A 19,103-nucleotide genomic window follows, 5' to 3' on the forward strand; every position below is an offset into this window, starting at 1 on the left:
TGTACTGCATTTTCAGTGACTAAAACAAAATGTCGAAAACAGTTGCCAACAATAAGGAGTAAAGAATAAACATCTGCCCATCTCGTGACAGGGAATCAAAACTCCTGCTTAATTTGACGTTAAAAACTGGTCATTAAGTGAATTTGCAGCCGAATAAATAAAGCATTTTCAACATTTGCTATAGAGGTTAGTAATCTCCCAAAGATACTCTACATTTGAGGCATAACAAATTGTGGCTAGCATCATTCGTTTTGAAATAAAGAAAGAAAGAAATGTGTCAGTTCTATATAAATCACTCTGTATTACTTTTCCAATAATCGATAGGAGAGTTTCGTACCTGTTACTTTTGTTTGCCTCCACATTTAGTGTGAGCAGTAGGATATTGGTAAGATAAAAGGAATTGTAATATGTAAGATATTTTCATGTCAACTACAGATTTTCACATTTTACAGGTACATCTGAATGATGGACTTCCACAGCACATGTGCAAACCATGTGCAAACAAACTTTATACCTGTGCAAAAATAAAATCACAGTTTATTGAAGCTGATACTAAACTGCAAGAAACTTTAGGATTTATAAAATCAGCTGGCTACAACATTGAAACTGTCAACAGTGACTCTGAAGTACCTGTTAATACTGAAATGAATGAAGAAGATGATTGTTCCTATTATGATCTATTTGATGATAATGGAGAAACTGATAATCATCATGAGGATAAAGAATATACGAGGGAAGCTACTGATACTTGGACTGAGATTGAGGAAAATGAAGACATGAATGTTGAGGAGTCTGTTTTTAACAGTGAGAACTCGTCTGAAATTGTGATTGCTGAAGTATCCGGGTGTCAAGACAATAAAGTGGACAGGTCGTTCTCACAAAAACACAAATTAATCGACCATATCCGCTGTCACACAAATGAGAAACCGTTTATTTGTGAATATTGTGGAGAATCATTTCGATTAAAAGAAAGTTTTGAAAATCATCAATTGCGACATAACCCTCCTAGTTACAGTTGCTCTGAATGTGATAAGAAATTTCATAGTAATGCTAGATTAACTAAACACAAAAAGACGCACATTACTGACACGAGATTCATTTGTGATTTGTGTGGTAAAGTTCTTTCTTCTAAGTCAATTCTGGAAGGTCATGTACGATCTCATCTTGGAGAAAAACCATATCAGTGTACTGTTTGTGGCTTATGCTATTCTTCCACTACTACACTTGCGAGTCACATGTACTGTCACTCAACTAGGACATTTATTTGTGAAATATGCGGAAAAGTGTTTAAACGGAAGAAGGCATTAAATGGGCACATGAATTGTCATACTAAAGTCAAAACGTGCAGGTGTCCAATTTGCTTGAAAACTTTTTCAAACAATCATAACAGGTCGAGGCATCTGAAAGTAACCTGTAAAAACATTATCTGTGTTGTTTGTTACAAAACATTTCTTACAAGAGATACAATGGAGGAGCATAGAACAAAGGAGCATTCTGTAGATGAAATAAATGAATCTGCGAAAGAATATCGGATGGAACAGATTTTGCACTGTGAAGTGTGTCTAGTAAGTGTCACAGGGACAAGTAACATGCTCAAACACATGAGGACAGCACATGAAACATGTTCTTTATATGCATGCGAACAATGCAACAGATGCTTCCTCAATGAGCAACAGTTGTTGCAACATGGAAATCCATGCAGACGGAAGAAGGTACCATCAAATTATTTAAAGGGTCCCCGTGCGAAATGCAAAGTTTGCTCAGAGCATGTGTTTGGAATATGTAACATGCTGAAACACGTGAGACGAGTTCATAAGGAATACAGGCCATATTCTTGTGAACATTGCTCGAAGTCTTTTTTGACTAAAGAACAGCTTGGACAACATAGTAAAAGTCATAGTGATAATCGTCCATTTGCATGTACCATTTGTCATAGAAGATTCAAATCTAAACATGCTCTTCGTTCACATGATATTGCATTTCATCAAGACATTTTTCCTTTCCATTGCCCACATTGTGACCGTAAATTCAATCGGCAAACAACTTTGATTGCCCACAAACGGACACACACAGGAGAGCGTCCCTATCCTTGTTCTATCTGCGGGAAGGCATTTGCCCATAAAATTGACATGCAAAGACATACGAAAACACATTCTGGTATAAAAAAGAATGAAAATTAACATAAACAGATAAGTACAGTAAGAAATGTTAAGCTCTTTATGAAATATGTTATTTATTAATTTACATTTGTTTATTATCTTTGTTACAAAGAAATTAAAAAGATTTTTCAATTTGTGTCATAAATACAGTCTAATAAAAGAGTCATTGTATAAATACATTATTGATTTCTGCATTTGGAATTTGGAAAGACATGCAGGTGTGCACTCCTCAATGGGAACCTCTTTGTCATGGTGTCCCGACAGATGGCAGCAGGGGCTAACCCGGTCCAGGTCTGACAGCATGGCGTCTGCTTTGTTTATATTGTATCACATTTGTCAGTTAAAGAGTCTTTCACTTTCACATCAACATTATAAACTATATTACTTTTATATGAGGATGCAACTCTGCTTTTTACAAAAGAAATCGAATTCACTGATGCCAAACGAACACACAATAAATATTTTTCATTATACATTTTCATCCCCATATCACAGTCTCGTTTTTTACACAGCTGCAAATAAACCTTAATGCAGTCGTCCGATATGGCAGGAAGTACAGTATCGCTATTAATATCCCGATACAAAGAAGGATGTGGAAAATCCATTTCAAACGTAGGCCTATCATCTTCACTAGGAATGATGTCACATTGGTTGAAGGTTACAACGTAATCTTTCAGCCTGAAACAAGAATTTTTTTACCAAATGTTAGGCCTACATATCAGAATTTAAATAAGAGATATTCTCACTGAATTTAAATTCAATACAATCCTCAATTTTGTAATGACGTAAATGTAATAATATAAAACTTTAGGTCTAGGAACATACCTCTGTACAAAATCTGCTTTCTTGCCATAAATTCTCGCTTTCCTTCGGTGTAATTCATTTTTCAATTGAGTTAAACTCCATTCATCGTAATTCTCCATTATTCACACTTTTGCATAAATTAATAGAGAGCGTAAAGTTATGTTCGGAAATAAACGTCCTGCAATGTCATGTAACAATGAAGCAGAAGCACATTAGCGCACCATGTGGGACCGGATTAGCCCCTGGTGTGCTCTGGTGGTGAATTCTGCTACTACACGCAAAAGGTTCCCATTGTGTCCCGCTAGTCTCATGAAGCATCGAAATTTCGTGTAGAGAGAGAAAAATGTTCGAAAGATACGCACAGTGTAATAAAAATTTTGTCGAAATACCAATGTGGATTTGTGGAATAATTTTCGTTCCAGCTAGGGAAACTAGTAAAGGTAGTAGCAAAAGGAGCAATAATTGAATAGCCACCGAGAACAACCCTCATTTCTCATAAGTAGACTTTTTCGTGAATAATGGTTGTTAATGATGCGCTATGTGTAATGCTTGTACTCGTATTAAAATCAGCACACATGTCTGATTGCCAACCTTGCTCTAAACAATTACAGTAGAACCTCTATTATCCATGGTAATGAAGGGGATGGGCTGAATGGTTAATTGAAGAAGTCTGATAATCTGTACCAAAAAAGATTTTTGTAAATTTAGTGAATAATATTTTTATACTTTAATAATTCCCTTTGTTGTGTTGTGTTTAACATGCTAGATAGTGGATCAGAAGTTCACTAATTTAAGTCTGGTTATCAACGACAGGTTTTTAAGGGACAAGGAAACTCCTTGCAATGGCTGGCTGTCCGCGGGAGATATGAGTAGTGGAGGTCTCGTGTTGTAGATTTAAATACTTTATACACTCCAATTTTGTATTCTGATGCGAGATGAGCCATGGTTTCTCTTTCCCCAAACCACTAAATTATTTACACTTTTTTCCCCATTCTTAGCACAATGAGATTTCTTTTGACACCAGTACAAAACATTAAATTAAATTAAATTTTCATATAGAAGTTATACTGTACGACAATTCGAACAGTAGACCACACTCTGTAAAGGAAAAAGCTTCTAATAACACTCTCTAGAAAAAAATAACGTGCTAATACAATGTGCAGCATTTAATATATTTCTGCAGCAAAAAAAAAAAAGAAAAGAAAAGAAAAAAAACTAGAGAAAAACAGCCGGTTAATACACCAATCGGATAATAGGGTGACGGATAATCGGGATTCTACTGTAAAAGTATCTGCAGTACAATGTGTTTTTCCTCATTTTTTAAGAATTTAGTATTTGCTGGTTGCAACCTTGTTCTGGGTGGCTATTCAATTGTGAGGATCATCTTGTCACGGAGTTTATTGATTCTAATTCTATAGAAATAAGTGAAGAATTGAAAGAAAGTGTGGTTTCGGCAGTTACTAAGGCCAGGATTACGATCAACGTTCATTTGCGTTACGTTACATTGCGGTGAAGTACGTTTAAGTTCGACAAATACAAGCTCCGTGTATTTCATTACGATCAACGTTAGAATGAATGAACGCATGATGGCATTGATTCAAAATTGCCAAGGACAAGCTTTTACAAATGCAAAGAAACGTAAGCTGAACTTCAACCAATCACCAAACAGAAGCCCTTCATATATTTTCACTCTTCTTTAGTTGTAGATGCGCCATATTGCTACTGAAATATTAAATAAAATCATATTAATTAAAAATTACATTATACAAGAAACGATCCTTGATTGAATATGTCACATCACATGAATACATTTCCTCTATATGGCATAAAACACATTTTGTTTAAGATTAAACATTATAGGCAGCAAACATGAAAGCCTTCATAACGCCTAATTCAACAATTGTACTTCTTATATCCCCATAGTGTAATGGTAAAGAGACTGGTTGCGGTGTAGATGGGCCCTGGTTCGAACCTGGGGTAAACCTATTTTTTTTTATCTTTTAAATAATTTATTTACATTATTTTAGATACGTTATTTTATTTTAACCCGAAATAAAGGGGCTTTTACCTCACAAATAATATATTCGTAATTCGCACTAGTCCAACTATTTAGTAGGGAAGACTGTTGTACCTTCAGCATAGTATAGCTTTGAACATTTTTTGTTGTTTTTTTTTTAATTTTTGCTGCTACCCAGAGGACTCAAACTGAAGTAGATTGTAGAGAAAGTCGCTCAGTAGCTCTGGTCGTAATTTCGGTTTTATTTATTGCAAAGTGTGAGTTCTGTGGACAAAACAATTTTTTTTATACCAGAAGTAAACATTTCATTCATTGATATATGTTTTCTAACAACAAAACCAAGAAATAAAATCTTGTAAAGTAAAGTTGTAAAGGAAACTTCAATAATTATTTCAAGCATTTTTCATTTAAAATATTTTATTTCTCAAAATTAAAAAAAAGGTGAAAAGTGTTTCAAGGTACAACAGTCTTCCCAAGTACCGGTATATGGTTTTATTATTATTATTATTATTATTATTATTATTATTGTCATTCTATGTTATTCTGTCGTAAAATATTTTTGTAATACCGGTAGGCCTATTTTATTTATCTCAAAGTTACCATAAAATTCAATGCTAATCACGATCAGCTGACTGACTGACTGACAGACGTGTGCATTTCAGTACTCATTATGGCCGGCAGAGCGTGATAGTTGTCACGAACGTCGATCATAATACACAGCCTATGAACGTTCAGTAGAAATTCAATGTACAGATGAACACAACGTAACGTAACACAAACGAACGTCGATCATAATCCCGGCCTAAGAGTAGGTTGTCTGTACTTTGATACATGTTGCAGAAGTTTTCAAATATTTGAAAATTCATTTGTGTATAACTGTTTTTTAGATTTTTTTTTTAATGCATTTCCTGATGGATACTGAGTTGGATGCTAGGTGAAAATATTTGCATACTCGTTTTTTGTTCTTCACTAATGAGTCTCAAGATATGGCTCAATGTTGTGAGAGGTTCAAAAAAGACACTTTGGGGAAAAATAATGTTATGTCAGTGTGTCAAAAAATTAAATTTACTATTCCTTATATAAACTATCTGAAAAAGAATCATTATGATGTGAAAGATAGTCAAATTTCTATTTTGGAATGTTTCAACTTTTTTTAAAAATAATTTTGTTTCAGTAATGTTTTTCAGACCCACTGCAAAAATGATCTGTTTTAAATATTGTACAAAAGTGCCTCAAAAGATAAGGTAACAAGATCTCTCATGGACAAACTTTATTCCATTGCAAATTGAGGTGTTCGGAATTTCTTGTGAGATGGGGATGATGCATGTTTCCATGACATGGATGCTGGCTTCATCTCCTTTAACGATACAGTGCAAGAATGGTGCATCTTCCTCATGAAACTGCATCAAATGCATGAAAGACGATTCCATCTGAGTAGCTTTGTGAGTTGCCTTGGCACCCACCATGACCACGTCTTTCTGTATCCCAGATGCCTTGGCATCCACCATGAACACGTCTTTCTGTATCCCAGTTGCCTTGGCACCCACCATGAATACGTCTTTCTGTATCCCAGATGCCTTGGCACCCAACATGAACACGTCTTTCTGTATCCCAGATGCCTTGGCACCCAACATGAACACGTCTTTCTGTATCTCAGATGCCTTGGCACCCACCATGAACACGTCTTTCTGTATCCCAGATACCTTGGCACCCACCATGAACACGTCTTTCTGTATCCCAGATGCCTTGGCACCCACCATGAACACGTCTTTCTGTATCCCAGATGCCTTGGCACCCACCATGAACACGTCTTTCTGTATCCCAGTTGCCTTGGCACCCACCATGAACACGTCTTTCTGTATCCCAGATGCCTTGGCACCCACCATGAACACGTCTTTCTGTATCCCAGATGCCTTGGCACCCACCATGAACGCGTCTTTCTGTATCCCAGATGCCTTGGCACCCACCATGAACACGTCTTTCTGTATCCCAGATGCCTTGGCACCCACCATGAACACGTCTTTCTGTATCCCAGAAGCCTTGGCACCCACCATGAACACGTCTTTCTGTATCCCAGATGCCTTGGCACCCGCCATGAGCACGTCTTTCTGTATCCCAGGTACCTTGGCACCCACCATGAACACGTCTTTCTGTATCCCAGATGCCTTGGCACCCACCATGAACACATCTTTCTGTATCCCAGATGCCTTGGCACCCACCATGAACACGTCTTTCTGTATCCCAGATGCCTTGGCACCCACCATGAACACGTCTTTCTGTATCCCAGTTGCCTTTGCACCCACCATGAACACGTCTTTCTGTATCCCAGATGCCTTGGCACCCACCATGAACACATCTTTCTGTATCCCAGATGCCTTGGCACCCACCATGAACGCGTCTTTCTGTATCCCAGATGCCTTGGCACCCACCATGAACACGTCTTTCTGTATCCCAGATGCCTTGGCACCCACCATGAACACGTCTTTCTGTATCCCAGATGCCTTGGCACCCACCATGAACACGTCTTTCTGTATCCCAGATGCCTTGGCACCCGCCATGAACACGTCTTTCTGTATCCCAGATACCTTGGCACCCACCATGAACACGTCTTTCTGTGTCCGAGATGCCTTGGCACCCACCATGAACACGTCTTTCTGTATCCCAGATACCTTTGGCACCCACCATGAACACGTCTTTCTGTATCCCAGATGCCTTGGCACCCACCATGAACACGTCTTTCTGTATCCCAGATGCCTTGGCACCCACCATGAACACGTCTTTCTGTATCCCAGTTGCCTTGGCACCCACCATGACCACGTCTTTCTATATCCCAGATGCTCATGAATGTAGTGTACACACTGCCCACTGAGATGTTGAGTAATGACTGTATTTAAAATACTAATAAAAAATTATACCTCCAAAAAACTAATTTTGTGCATTTAAAATATTCCTGAATAATCTAATTTTAAACGACTGAGGACTAAGACTACCCCTGATTTCCAGCAGCAGCGAATTCCATGAGCAGGCCATGGCTATTGAGAAAGAACGTGAGTACAAAGATGTCTGATGACGTGGTATCGATAGCAACAGATCGTGCTGTGAACGTATATTATGATTATGATGCGAAGCTAGGAGAGTAAATCGAGAGGCAAGGTAGTTGGGTGTGGAATCCTGTATAATTCGGTATAGCAGGCAAAGAGAATGTACTAAACATCTATCTTGCAAGTAGAATCAGGAGAGCCAGTGGAAAATATTCCAATAATGACCATTTTGACGGATATTGAAAATAAATCGGATGCAGACATTCACACATTGAAGTTTTTGAAAAAGTTCAGCACTTTGGTTGCTATATAAAACGTCACAGTAGTCAAACTGAGGCATCACAAGGGTCTCTACTAGAATTTCTGTGAGTTTAGTAGGAAGGAAATTTTTCAAAGGTTTCAAAGAATGCATGATAGAGAAAACTTTCCTACAGATATATCTGATTTGCGTATTCCAGTTCATATTAGAGTCGAAATAGATGCCGAGTTTTTTTTTTAGAGTAACATTGAAAGGAATGATTGTGTTGTTAAGAGAGACAGGCTGAAGGGTGTTCATATTAAAAGCTTTTGCTGCCCCAAGAGAATGGCTTGAGTTTTATCTGGATTCATATTTAGCCCAAATTTTATTGCCCAATTATTGATTAACAAAGTATCGTCATTGAGGCTCGATAAACTTTCATTGAGGGCATTAGGTCGAGAGTGTATGTATACTTGAATTTCATACGCATACAAATGATATTGGCAGTGCCCTAGAACTGAAGAAAAGGCATTAATATACAGACCATTATCACATATGGATGTCAGACTTGTACCTTTCTACAGAGTGAGATAAATATGATTGATTGCTTTGAAAGAAAAATCTTAAGATATTTGGCCCAATATCGTTCCAATGGAGTGTGGAGAATCAGGTATAATCTTGAACTCTGTGCCTTGCATGAAGATTAGCATTGTTAACCTATACATGTGTTAGAATATAGTTACCAGATTTTTAAAATATCAAAGCGGGACATTTTAATGCAGCTGATATACAAGTGACTTATTAATAATGTATTAATACACTGTAGCGTATGTATGTATAGGATAAATAATTACTTTTTTAGCATTTTAATTAATATTTAGGCCTATCATCATTACATAGTTATAATTTAAAATATTGTATCATTTAATGTGACAATTTAATACACCGTGTTCCGCTTATAAGTATAATAAAAGAAATAGTTATAATTTCATAACAATGCATGCAAATGGGTTAAGATTGGTACCATTGTAAAGAGGAAATTGGGAAGTTTTAATCCATTGTTGTTACTTATTTTTAGAAGACTCACGCATGCGCAGATCATTAAATAAGAGAATTCGTATCGTATCTTTAGTCAGTCAGCATGTGGACGCCACAGCAGAAAGCCTTTTGTGTGCTGTCATTAGCAGAACATAGATCCATAATTCGTGTACAGCGCTTGTTTCGCCGTCAGTACAATCTTAGACCGAGGGAAGCTGTACCGACGTACGTCTCAATAATGAAATGGGATAGGCAGCTCAGAGAAACAGGAAGTTTGTTGTCTAATGCAGGTAAACATTCCAAGCGTAAAGTGTCTGACGAAAATGTCGAACGCATTCGCGAGGCATTTCAGAGAAGCCCGCAGAAATCCATTCGACAGGCTAGTGTGCAGTTGAACATCCCACCAACAACAGTGCATACAGTGCTCCATAAAAGATTGCGTTTGCGAGCGTACAAGCTGCAACTTCATCAGATGATTACGCCGAATGATAAACTGGAACGAAAACGCTTTGCAGAAACAATGTTGGATAAAGTGGACGATGACGACACATTTCTAACTCGAGTCTGTTTCTCAGATGAGGCAACCTTCCACGTCAGTGGAAAAGTAAACCGACACAATTGTCGCATCTGGGGGTCGGAAAATCCAAGTGTCGTAATTGAACACCAACGGGATTCCCCTAAATGGAATGTTTGGTGTGGGATCATGCGTGACAGAATCATTGGTCCCTATTTCTTTGCTGAAAAGACAGTCACTGCAAACACGTACCTGGATATGTTGCAACTGTATGCTGTGCCACAACTCCCAGATGGAGCAATTTTCCAGCAAGATGGGGCTCCACCACACTTTGCCAACATGGTTCGCACATTCTTAGACGAACAATTCCCTGCAAGATGGATCGGAAGAGGATCACCGTACATCACATGGCCTGCCAGATCACCAGATCTAACACCACCTGATTTTTTCCTGTGGGGGTTTGTTAAGGACCAGGTCTACAGTACGCCAGTACGTGATTTGGCAGACTTACAAGAAAGAATTTATGCTGCTGTCAACAATGTTACACCACAGATGCTTCATAACACTTGGGTCGAGGTTGAATACCGGTTGGATATTTCCCGTGCCACCAATGGAAACCATGTTGAGGTTTATGGAACATAAGGTAACAAAAATTCCCAGTTTTCATTCTTTGTAGCAGTTGGTTTCAACTATATACTTGTATTAATTCAGAAGTTATAGCTATTTCTTTTGTTATACTTATAAGCGGAACACGGTGTATTAAAAAAATACATTTTTGTTAAGTAAATTTAGATTAACATATAAATATCAAAATACGGATTTAAAGTGGTAGGAGAGTATTCTCTTGAATCAGCATACCCCTCAAGTCTGATCACGCTGAGTGATAAATTCGTTTTGCATCGTGCTCAATTTTAGTTACGCCTAGGATTGGGTAATATCTTTAAAAGCAAGACAGTCTGTGTACCGTGACAGGTATGAGCAGGACACAACGAAAATTTCCTGAAATCAGGAATGTCCTGCCATATTGGGACAACTGGCAACCCTATGTTAGAAGATTAGAATGGGCTGGACATCTAGTGAGGGTGAAGGATGACCACATCTCTAAAAAAAGTTCGTGAAGGACACTTGAGGCAAAAGACGAGATGAAAGACCTCGAAGCAAATGAAACGAGATGGTTCAGAAATATGCTGCCAACCTGCTGCTTGTCAGGAACTCGAAAGTAACTGCAAGAAAAAAGAAAATGGAGGAAAGAAATTGGGAACGCCATGGCCTGAACACACCATTATACTAGTACTTGTGCAGATGCGGTGTTTCAAAATAATTTGTTAGTGTGGTCAGATATTCAAAGTTAGTTGGTCTTGTTAATATTCTGTACTTCCCTTTTTTTGTGAAGCGAGTCTGCATTTATGAGTTTTAAAATTATTCTACACGTGTTGCATTGTAATTTTCCTTTATTCGTAGACCATTATTATTATTATTATTATTATTATCATCTTATTTCATCATATCCTATATCTACCACTGGAGCAAAGGGCCTCAACAAACTTTCGCCACCATCTTCTATTCTGAGCGATATTGGCAATTTCTGGCCATGATGTCCCTGCCTTCCATATTTTCTCTTCTACTGTTCTTCTCCAGGTCACCTTTGACCTCCTCATCTTTCTGCTGCCGTGGGAGTTCCATCTTAAAGCTTCTTTCTCAATAGAATTTTCTTTTTGAAGAATATGGCCATTCCATCCCCATTTCCTTCGTTTTATTTTTAGGTTTATGTGCTCTTCTTGTGTTCTTTCCCATAACTGTTTATTTGAAACTGTTTGGCCACCAGATATTTAGGACAGCGATTTATGAAGACTTCTAGAGATCTCTACAATTACTTTCTATGTTTCACAGCCATATAGAAGAACTACTTTCACATTGCTCTGAAATATTATCTCATTTAATATATATTATTTCATATTAAATTTACGAAATTTGCGGTAATTAGTGAAGAGAACTGGTTGTTAAGAAATAAGAATGACACCACTGAATATGTATTTCTCTTGTTATGGTTACTAAGTATTCATATGCCCATGAAAAGTATAGTAGTGAATTAGCTTATTTCATCATCCTGTTATGTCTGCCTAAGGAAATACTTATATTTCCGCTTCTTCAAACCAAGAATTGGATTCGGAACACCTCAAAATCTGTGCTTCATTGGCTGGTCATGATAATATCTTTGAAAAATATTGGAGTGCAAGAGGTCAAATGACTTTATTGTCAAACGCCTGGCATTAGAAAACAACAAAAACAACATATTTCCGCTTCTGCTCAGCAGATTCCTAGCAAGCCTACTCATGTACACAACTCTACACTTCTTTTTTTTTAATCTTAAATATACTTTCTTAAGAAACAGGAAAAGACCCATTACTATTAATATTATATACCGTAGTAACTCTTTATTAATATTGTGATGGCCACGTGAGATTCGATCTCACGACCGGCAGAGGAAGGGCTAGGTCGGCCGTGATTCGGGCAGGTTGTGCGTGCATCTGCTTCCTGGGGCATGTGCTGTGGCATAGAGAAGAGAGGGGAGAGAGCGACCGCGGCAAAGAGGAGACAAATCCAGATTATTCGACAATGCTATCTCTGGACACCTGTGGAAATTTCTAGCATTGTAGTTTGGTTATAAATTACGACACGCGAGTGAACTTCAGCAGTTTAGTCGTTTGAGTGTTGTTATAGTCAGTGGACAGCAAGCCAGTCTTGTGTAGCAGTGAAGCCAGCTTCGAGACAGGAGTTCGACTTGAGTGTGTCCGCAGCTGTGTGAGCATTTGAAGCCCTGAGTTCGAGTGCAGTGGACCGCAGTTGGGGGACCTGAGTTCGAAGTTCAGCGGATTGTCTCTGAAGGTTGTGGTTCGAGATACTGTGAACTCGAGTGACAGCTAGAAGAACTAGCCAAGGCAAACGAACTGAGAACTGGCAGTTCTGATTTGTAAATAGCGCTTTGTGAATATTAGTTAAAATTAGCAGTACATTGTTGTTCTCAATAATTCAAGTAAATCGTTATTGTCGTCTGTGGAGTGCAATAACGAATACTGTGTGGAGTGGAAATCCCATTGTTGACGGGAGCAGAATTAAATTGTAGAAAGTGAAGAGTTATTGTTGTAGGAATAAAACTACATTATTGTTTTGAATTTTAAAGTTACAATATAATAATAGTAACTTATGAAAAGGGCCATCAGATAATCTCTGGTGACATTGGTTCTTTACTTATAACAGTGAGGAATATAAGTGGGAAGTAACATATTTATTCTAATGATGCTGAAATTGATCGGGAAGAGGAAAAGGAATTGGCTGGGTCACTGATTGAGAAGAAATTGCTTTCTGAAGGATACATTGGAAGGAATGGCGAACAGGATAAGAGTTTGGGACATCATATGTGGAGGTTAAGAGGACGGCAGAAAATAGGAAAGACTGGAGAATGTTGGGTTTGCAGTGAAAGACCTGCCCTTGGGCAGAACCAAGGCAGAACATATGACTGGACTGAATGAATATTTTATTCTTGTCAGGAAATATAATTTTAAGAAAAATATATAACTTAGACTTCAAATATAAATATATATACACACACACATATATAAATTAAAGTAGAAAATGAAATGAAAAAAAAAAACAGTTTTATAGAAATCTCTAAAAACAATGAGTTTACATTGTATAAATTATCCCTATGACCTCCACATTCAAATTCCCTAGAATTCGATAAATCCGTACAGTTGGTGACACTGGATCATACAATTTTTAATCGTAGTCGATTATTGTTAGCGAGATCAGTGTAACCAATGTAGCGATTTTTTAAACTTTATTTTCTGCGACAACTTATCTTTTCTATTGCTTAAATAAGGATTTAGCTACTTTTCAACAAACATTAGCCTTGATCACATAATGTGACAACGCTTCCTCTTGATAATAAGGAATTTGAACTATTGTTTTTGCGGATTTTCCGGGTAATCAATTTTCAGTTGGCAACATTGAGCGAGATTAGTTTATTAACGGTTTAGTTGAAATGTAGATAGATTCTAGATTGTAAGATAGTTCACAATAATGGGAGTGAATTTCAATTAAGTGGATAGTTTTTCCACGTTTTGCTTAAATGACAGCAGTTGTACTTGATCAGTACCTATAGAATTAATAATGGAATGGAAAGGCAGGGAGAATGGTGAGCTTCCAACGTATGGCATATACGCATGTGGAGCTTTAATGTGCGAAAATAGAATAAATAAAAGTGGTAACAATAATATAGTATTTCATCGTTTTCCAACAGACGAAGAAAGGTAAATAATGCAATACGCAATTTTCGTTGTAGTCGGGAAGTATTTTTGGGTCTATATGACTATAGGATATCGGTAGTGTGTTTATGAGAATGTATGTTGGCTAGATTGGAGAATGGGATCATGCAGGACCTCCTATATTACCGGACCTGACACTGTGAGCGGAAGTAAACAAACATGGTGGACAACTGAGTGGTTAACGCAACTGTGAAAGTATACGTACTTCATGTGAATGTTTATTGTGTTTCTTGTATCATTTACCTCTAGTATAATCGTTGAAGGGTTTATAAGTTAGTATATAATAATAGAATTGTGATATTATAATTAATATAAATTGTTTTCGTAGAGAACAAAGCTTGGAAGTATGTTGTTATGTCGTTACCAGACTTAACCTTAAAATGCCTTGCACGTGTAGTGTCCCAGGTTGCAAATCGAATTACGATAAAGAAAGTCCGTTTGTACATGTATTTTTGTTTCCAAAAGATAAAGATTTAAGGGATAAATGGACAAGAAGCATTCACTGTGAACATTTTACCCCAACAAACAACTCAGTGGTTTGCATAAAACATTTTGATTCTGATTTCGTTATCAGAGAAGATAAATTTCCATGTGCGGACGGTTCGTTTATAACTGTGTCTTGAATAAGTTTGATGGTGCATTAGAACATCTACATACAGTTGAAATTGACAGAAGTACACAGGAAATTCTAATCTGCATTGGTGGCTATGTTTCTCATAGTGTACTTAACTCGTTAGGATCGAATACAGAAAAGTGTGTATCATGTGTGTCAACTTTGTCTACAGCCAGGGACTTGATAATTGAAAATAATACAACATTTTCTTATTTTAATGCCTTAAACCGTGGTGGTCTGAAATGCCCTTCCGATTTTGTTGTTAGTTTGTGTACACCTGTGTATAAACTATTTAACATTTTACGAAGCGAAACATTTTAAAATGACTTCTTACAGTTGAACTGTCAGAGGAAGCTTGTCATCAATTTACAGTAGCAATGGCTTTCTTTGAATTAAATACCACAGATTTTGATGTAATATGTAAATGTGAAATGACTTTAAGTGAAGTGCAGCAAGTATTGGCCAAAATATTTATTAATAATTACTGCAAGGTTCAAAATGAAAAGCATATATTGAAAGACAAAAATAAAACCCAACGAAAGTGTTCCAAGTTCAAAAAATAGGCTGCTGTGCCCTCCAAGCTGTGAATTCCTCATCCTTTTTAGTTGTACAGCCTATCTAATCACTTGTGTATGTATAAGTGGATATTACAGTGATAAGCTACAGTGAATAGTGTCATTTCATTCTGAATCAACATTAATGGATACGTGAGAAATTACAGTGAATAGTGTCATTTCATTCTGAATCAGCATCAGTGGATACAATGAGAAATTACAGTGAATAGTGTCATTTCATTCTGAATCAACATCAGTGGATACAATGAGAAATTACTGTGAATAGTGCCATTTCATTCTGAATCAGCATCAGTGAATATAGTGAGAAATTACAGTGAATAGTGTCATTTCATTCTGAATCAGCATCAGTGGATACAACGAGAAATTACAGTGAATAGTGCCATTTCATTCTGAATCAACATCAGTGAATATAGTGAGAAACTACAGTGAATAGCGTCATTTCATTCTGAATCAGCATCAGTGAATATAGTGAGAAATTACAGTGAATAGTGTCATTTCATTCTGAATCAGCATCAGTGGATACAGTGAGAAATTACAGTGAATAGTGTCATTTCATTCTGAATCAACATCAGTGAATATAGTGAGAAACTACAGTGAATAGCGTCATTTCATTCTGAATCAGCATCAGTGAATATAGTGAGAAATTACAGTGAATAGTGTCATTTCATTCTGAATCAGCATCAGTGGATATAGTGAGAAATTACAGTGAATAGTGTCATTTCATTCTGAATCAGCATCAGTGAATATAGTGAGAAATTACAGTGAATAGTGTCATTTCATTCTGAATCAGCATCAGTGGATATAGTGAGAAATTACAGTGAATAGTGTCATTTCATTCTGAATCAGCATCAGTGAATATAGTGAGAAATTACAGTGAATAGTGTCATTTCATTCTGAATCAACATCAGTGAATATAGTGAGAAACTACAGTGAATAGCGTCATTTCATTCTGAATCAGCATCAGTGAATATAGTGAGAAATTACAGTGAATAGTGTCATTTCATTCTGAATCAGCATCAGTGGATACAGTGAGAAATTACAGTGAATAGTGTCATTTCATTCTGAATCAACATCAGTGAATATAGTGAGAAACTACAGTGAATAGCGTCATTTCATTCTGAATCAACATCAGTGGATACAATGAGAAATTACTGTGAATAGTGCCATTTCATTCTGAATCAGCATCAGTGGATAAAGTGAGAAACTACAGTGAATAGTGTCATTTCATTCTGAATCAGCATCAGTGGATATAGTGAGAAATTACAGTGAATAGTGTCATTTCATTCTGAATCAGCATCAGTGGATATAGTGAGAAATTACAGTGAATAGTGTCATTTCATTCTGAATCAGCATCAGTGGATATAGTGAGAAATTACAGTGAATAGTGCCATTTCATTCTGAATCAGCATCAGTGGATAAAGTGAGAAATTACAGTGAATAGTGTCATTTCATTCTGAATCAGCATCAGTGGATATAGTGAGAAATTACAGTGAATAGTGTCATTTCATTCTGAATCAGCATCAGTGGATAAAGTGAGAAATTACAGTGAATAGTGTCATTTCATTCTGAATCAGCATCAGTGGATATAGTGAGAAATTACAGTGAATAGTGTCATTTCATTCTGAATCAGCATCAGTGGATATAGTGAGAAATTACAGTGAATAGTGCCATTTCATTCTGAATCAACATCAGTGAATATAGTGAGAAACTACAGTGAATAGTGTAATTTCATTCTGAATCAGCATCAGTGGATATAGTGAGAAATTACAGTGAATAGTGTCATTTCATTCTGAATCAGCATCAGTGGATACAGTGAGAAATTACAGTGAATAGTGCCATTTCATTCTGAATCAGCATCAGTGGATAAAGTGAGAAACTACAGTGAATAGTACCATTTCATTCTAAATCAGCATCAGTGGATACAGTGAGAAATTACAGTGAATAGTACCATTTCATTCTAAATCAACATCAGTGGGCACAGTGTTAAACTGTACGTAGTGAATAGCTAGCTCTATTTTCAACCAATCTCAGTGAATACAGTGACAAAGTTTAGTGATTAGGAAGACAGGACTCCATATTATATAATTTCCAGTTGCTGATGAAATCGATTTGTATAATCCAGGTAAGATTTCCTAAATCCTGAAGTAGCAGCTATTCAGTATTATATTACTATCTTCTATTTCCTCACAAATCTGAATTTTACAAGAGTTAATTGGTCAATTGCCAATATTCATATATAAAAACATATAGGCCTAAGCCTAATATAATAGTAACATATTGAAGCTTTTAATTAGTTGTTTTCTTTTATTATTGGTGTATATGTAGGTATATTTTTATGTTACTGAATGTACTATGTTCATTTATGTAGTGTAAGGAACTTTAATATGTATTGTTTAATTGAGAATTTTGTTAAAATAATCTCATCGATGCCGTATTTATTTTAACTCATTGCAATCTACGAAAGCCCTCTTCCGGCCGCCATCTTGGATGCCAGTGTCAGGTCCGGTAATATAGGAGGTCCTGGATGATGTCATGTGGTCGAAGATGCATTACTAAGGGGACTGACCATTTCCATAGTAATTTATATGTACCTCTTGCATATAAGCCATTGGCATAGCTCAGAGAGCTAAGGCGCTTGCCTGGCGATCTGAAGTTGCCCTTGGGCATGGATTCATTTCCTGCTTGGGCTGATTACCTGGTTGGGTTTTTTCCGAAGTTTTCCCCAGCTGTAAGCCGAATGTGAGGTAATCTATGGCGAATCCTTAGCCTCATATCACCAAATGTCATCTCGCTATCACCAATCCCATTGATGCTGAATAACCCTATAGTTCAGCTGTCATCAAAACACTGCACGCTTGGGCTAGTGTCTCTTACCAGCTGACAAGACACTGCCCTAGTGTGCAATCGTCACTGCTGACGTTATGTTGTCTCTCTATCCCTTGTGCACGACGGAGCAGAGTTCCGTACCCTTCATGCACTCCACCCATTTCAGCAAGTTCTGACGACCACTGCAGTAGTTGATACAGCGTCGTTAAATAACCAACTAAAAAACCTCTTGCACATTAAGTTGGAAACTAGTAATGTTTGAATTTTTAAAATAAAGTAATGAAATGAAAGGTTTATAGTGCATATTTACACATTAATATAGAACCAAGAGCATGTCCTTAAACACAAAGACAAAGTTTATATGAATCTGTATTATGTTTATTTTAGGTGTAAGGAATGGCTGAGAAGAGCAGGAAGATTAGATTTATTAGGTAAACCAGCAGTACTTGTGTATTCAAACATGGCATTGTGTGCAGCCCATTTTGAGGAGGATTGCTACTACAAATCAAATTATTGTCTTCGAAGTGATGCCATGCCAACAATATTCAAACATAATACTTACACAAACTTCAAAGACAGTGTTTCAGATTCTGGTATGTTTATATCTGTTGTGTATTAAAATATGTGCTTAAGTTACCTTTGTCCTGTCAGATTCTTATATTAGGTATCATGAACTAACAATGCACTCTATCTGTTATAAAAAGGATCTTACGTTAAAGTGTTAAAATTGTTAAAAAAGGTATATACCGTCGACAGACAGCCCGTTTCGACTCTATGTCACGTCATCCTCTGTGTCTCTTGAACCACTGGTGATCTTGACTCTACGATGTGCATTTGTCGATGGTAGGGGTGGGGGTGTGTTGTTCCTATGGTGGGGGCTGGCTGTTTGTGTGTTATGATGTATTATGACGTCGAATAATGTGTGCGTATTGAACTGCAATTGTATGTTAAGT

At 37.0% G+C, this 19,103-nt stretch overlaps 1 protein-coding gene across 4 annotated transcripts in view; it reads left to right on the plus strand.

The window, feature by feature from the left end:
* LOC138692628 (zinc finger protein 93-like) overlaps window positions 1-18,672 on the plus strand; it is a 34,826-nt gene extending 16,154 nt beyond the window's left edge. For 3 of the 4 annotated variants that reach the window (XM_069815682.1, XM_069815684.1, XM_069815683.1), the window contains one exon: window positions 453-2,338. In XM_069815682.1, the coding sequence (XP_069671783.1) occupies window positions 453-2,180 (1,728 nt within the window). In that variant the 3' untranslated portion in view covers window positions 2,181-2,338. Of the gene's footprint in view, window positions 1-452; window positions 2,339-18,537 lie in introns of those variants that run through there. The other variant, XM_069815685.1, reaches the window with a different exon arrangement.
* The last annotated feature ends 431 nt before the right edge of the window (window positions 18,673-19,103 follow it).

The sequence above is a fragment of the Periplaneta americana genome, chromosome 17 (assembly GCF_040183065.1).
Source record: "Periplaneta americana isolate PAMFEO1 chromosome 17, P.americana_PAMFEO1_priV1, whole genome shotgun sequence".
NCBI classification, from domain to species: Eukaryota; Metazoa; Arthropoda; class Insecta; order Blattodea; family Blattidae; genus Periplaneta; species Periplaneta americana.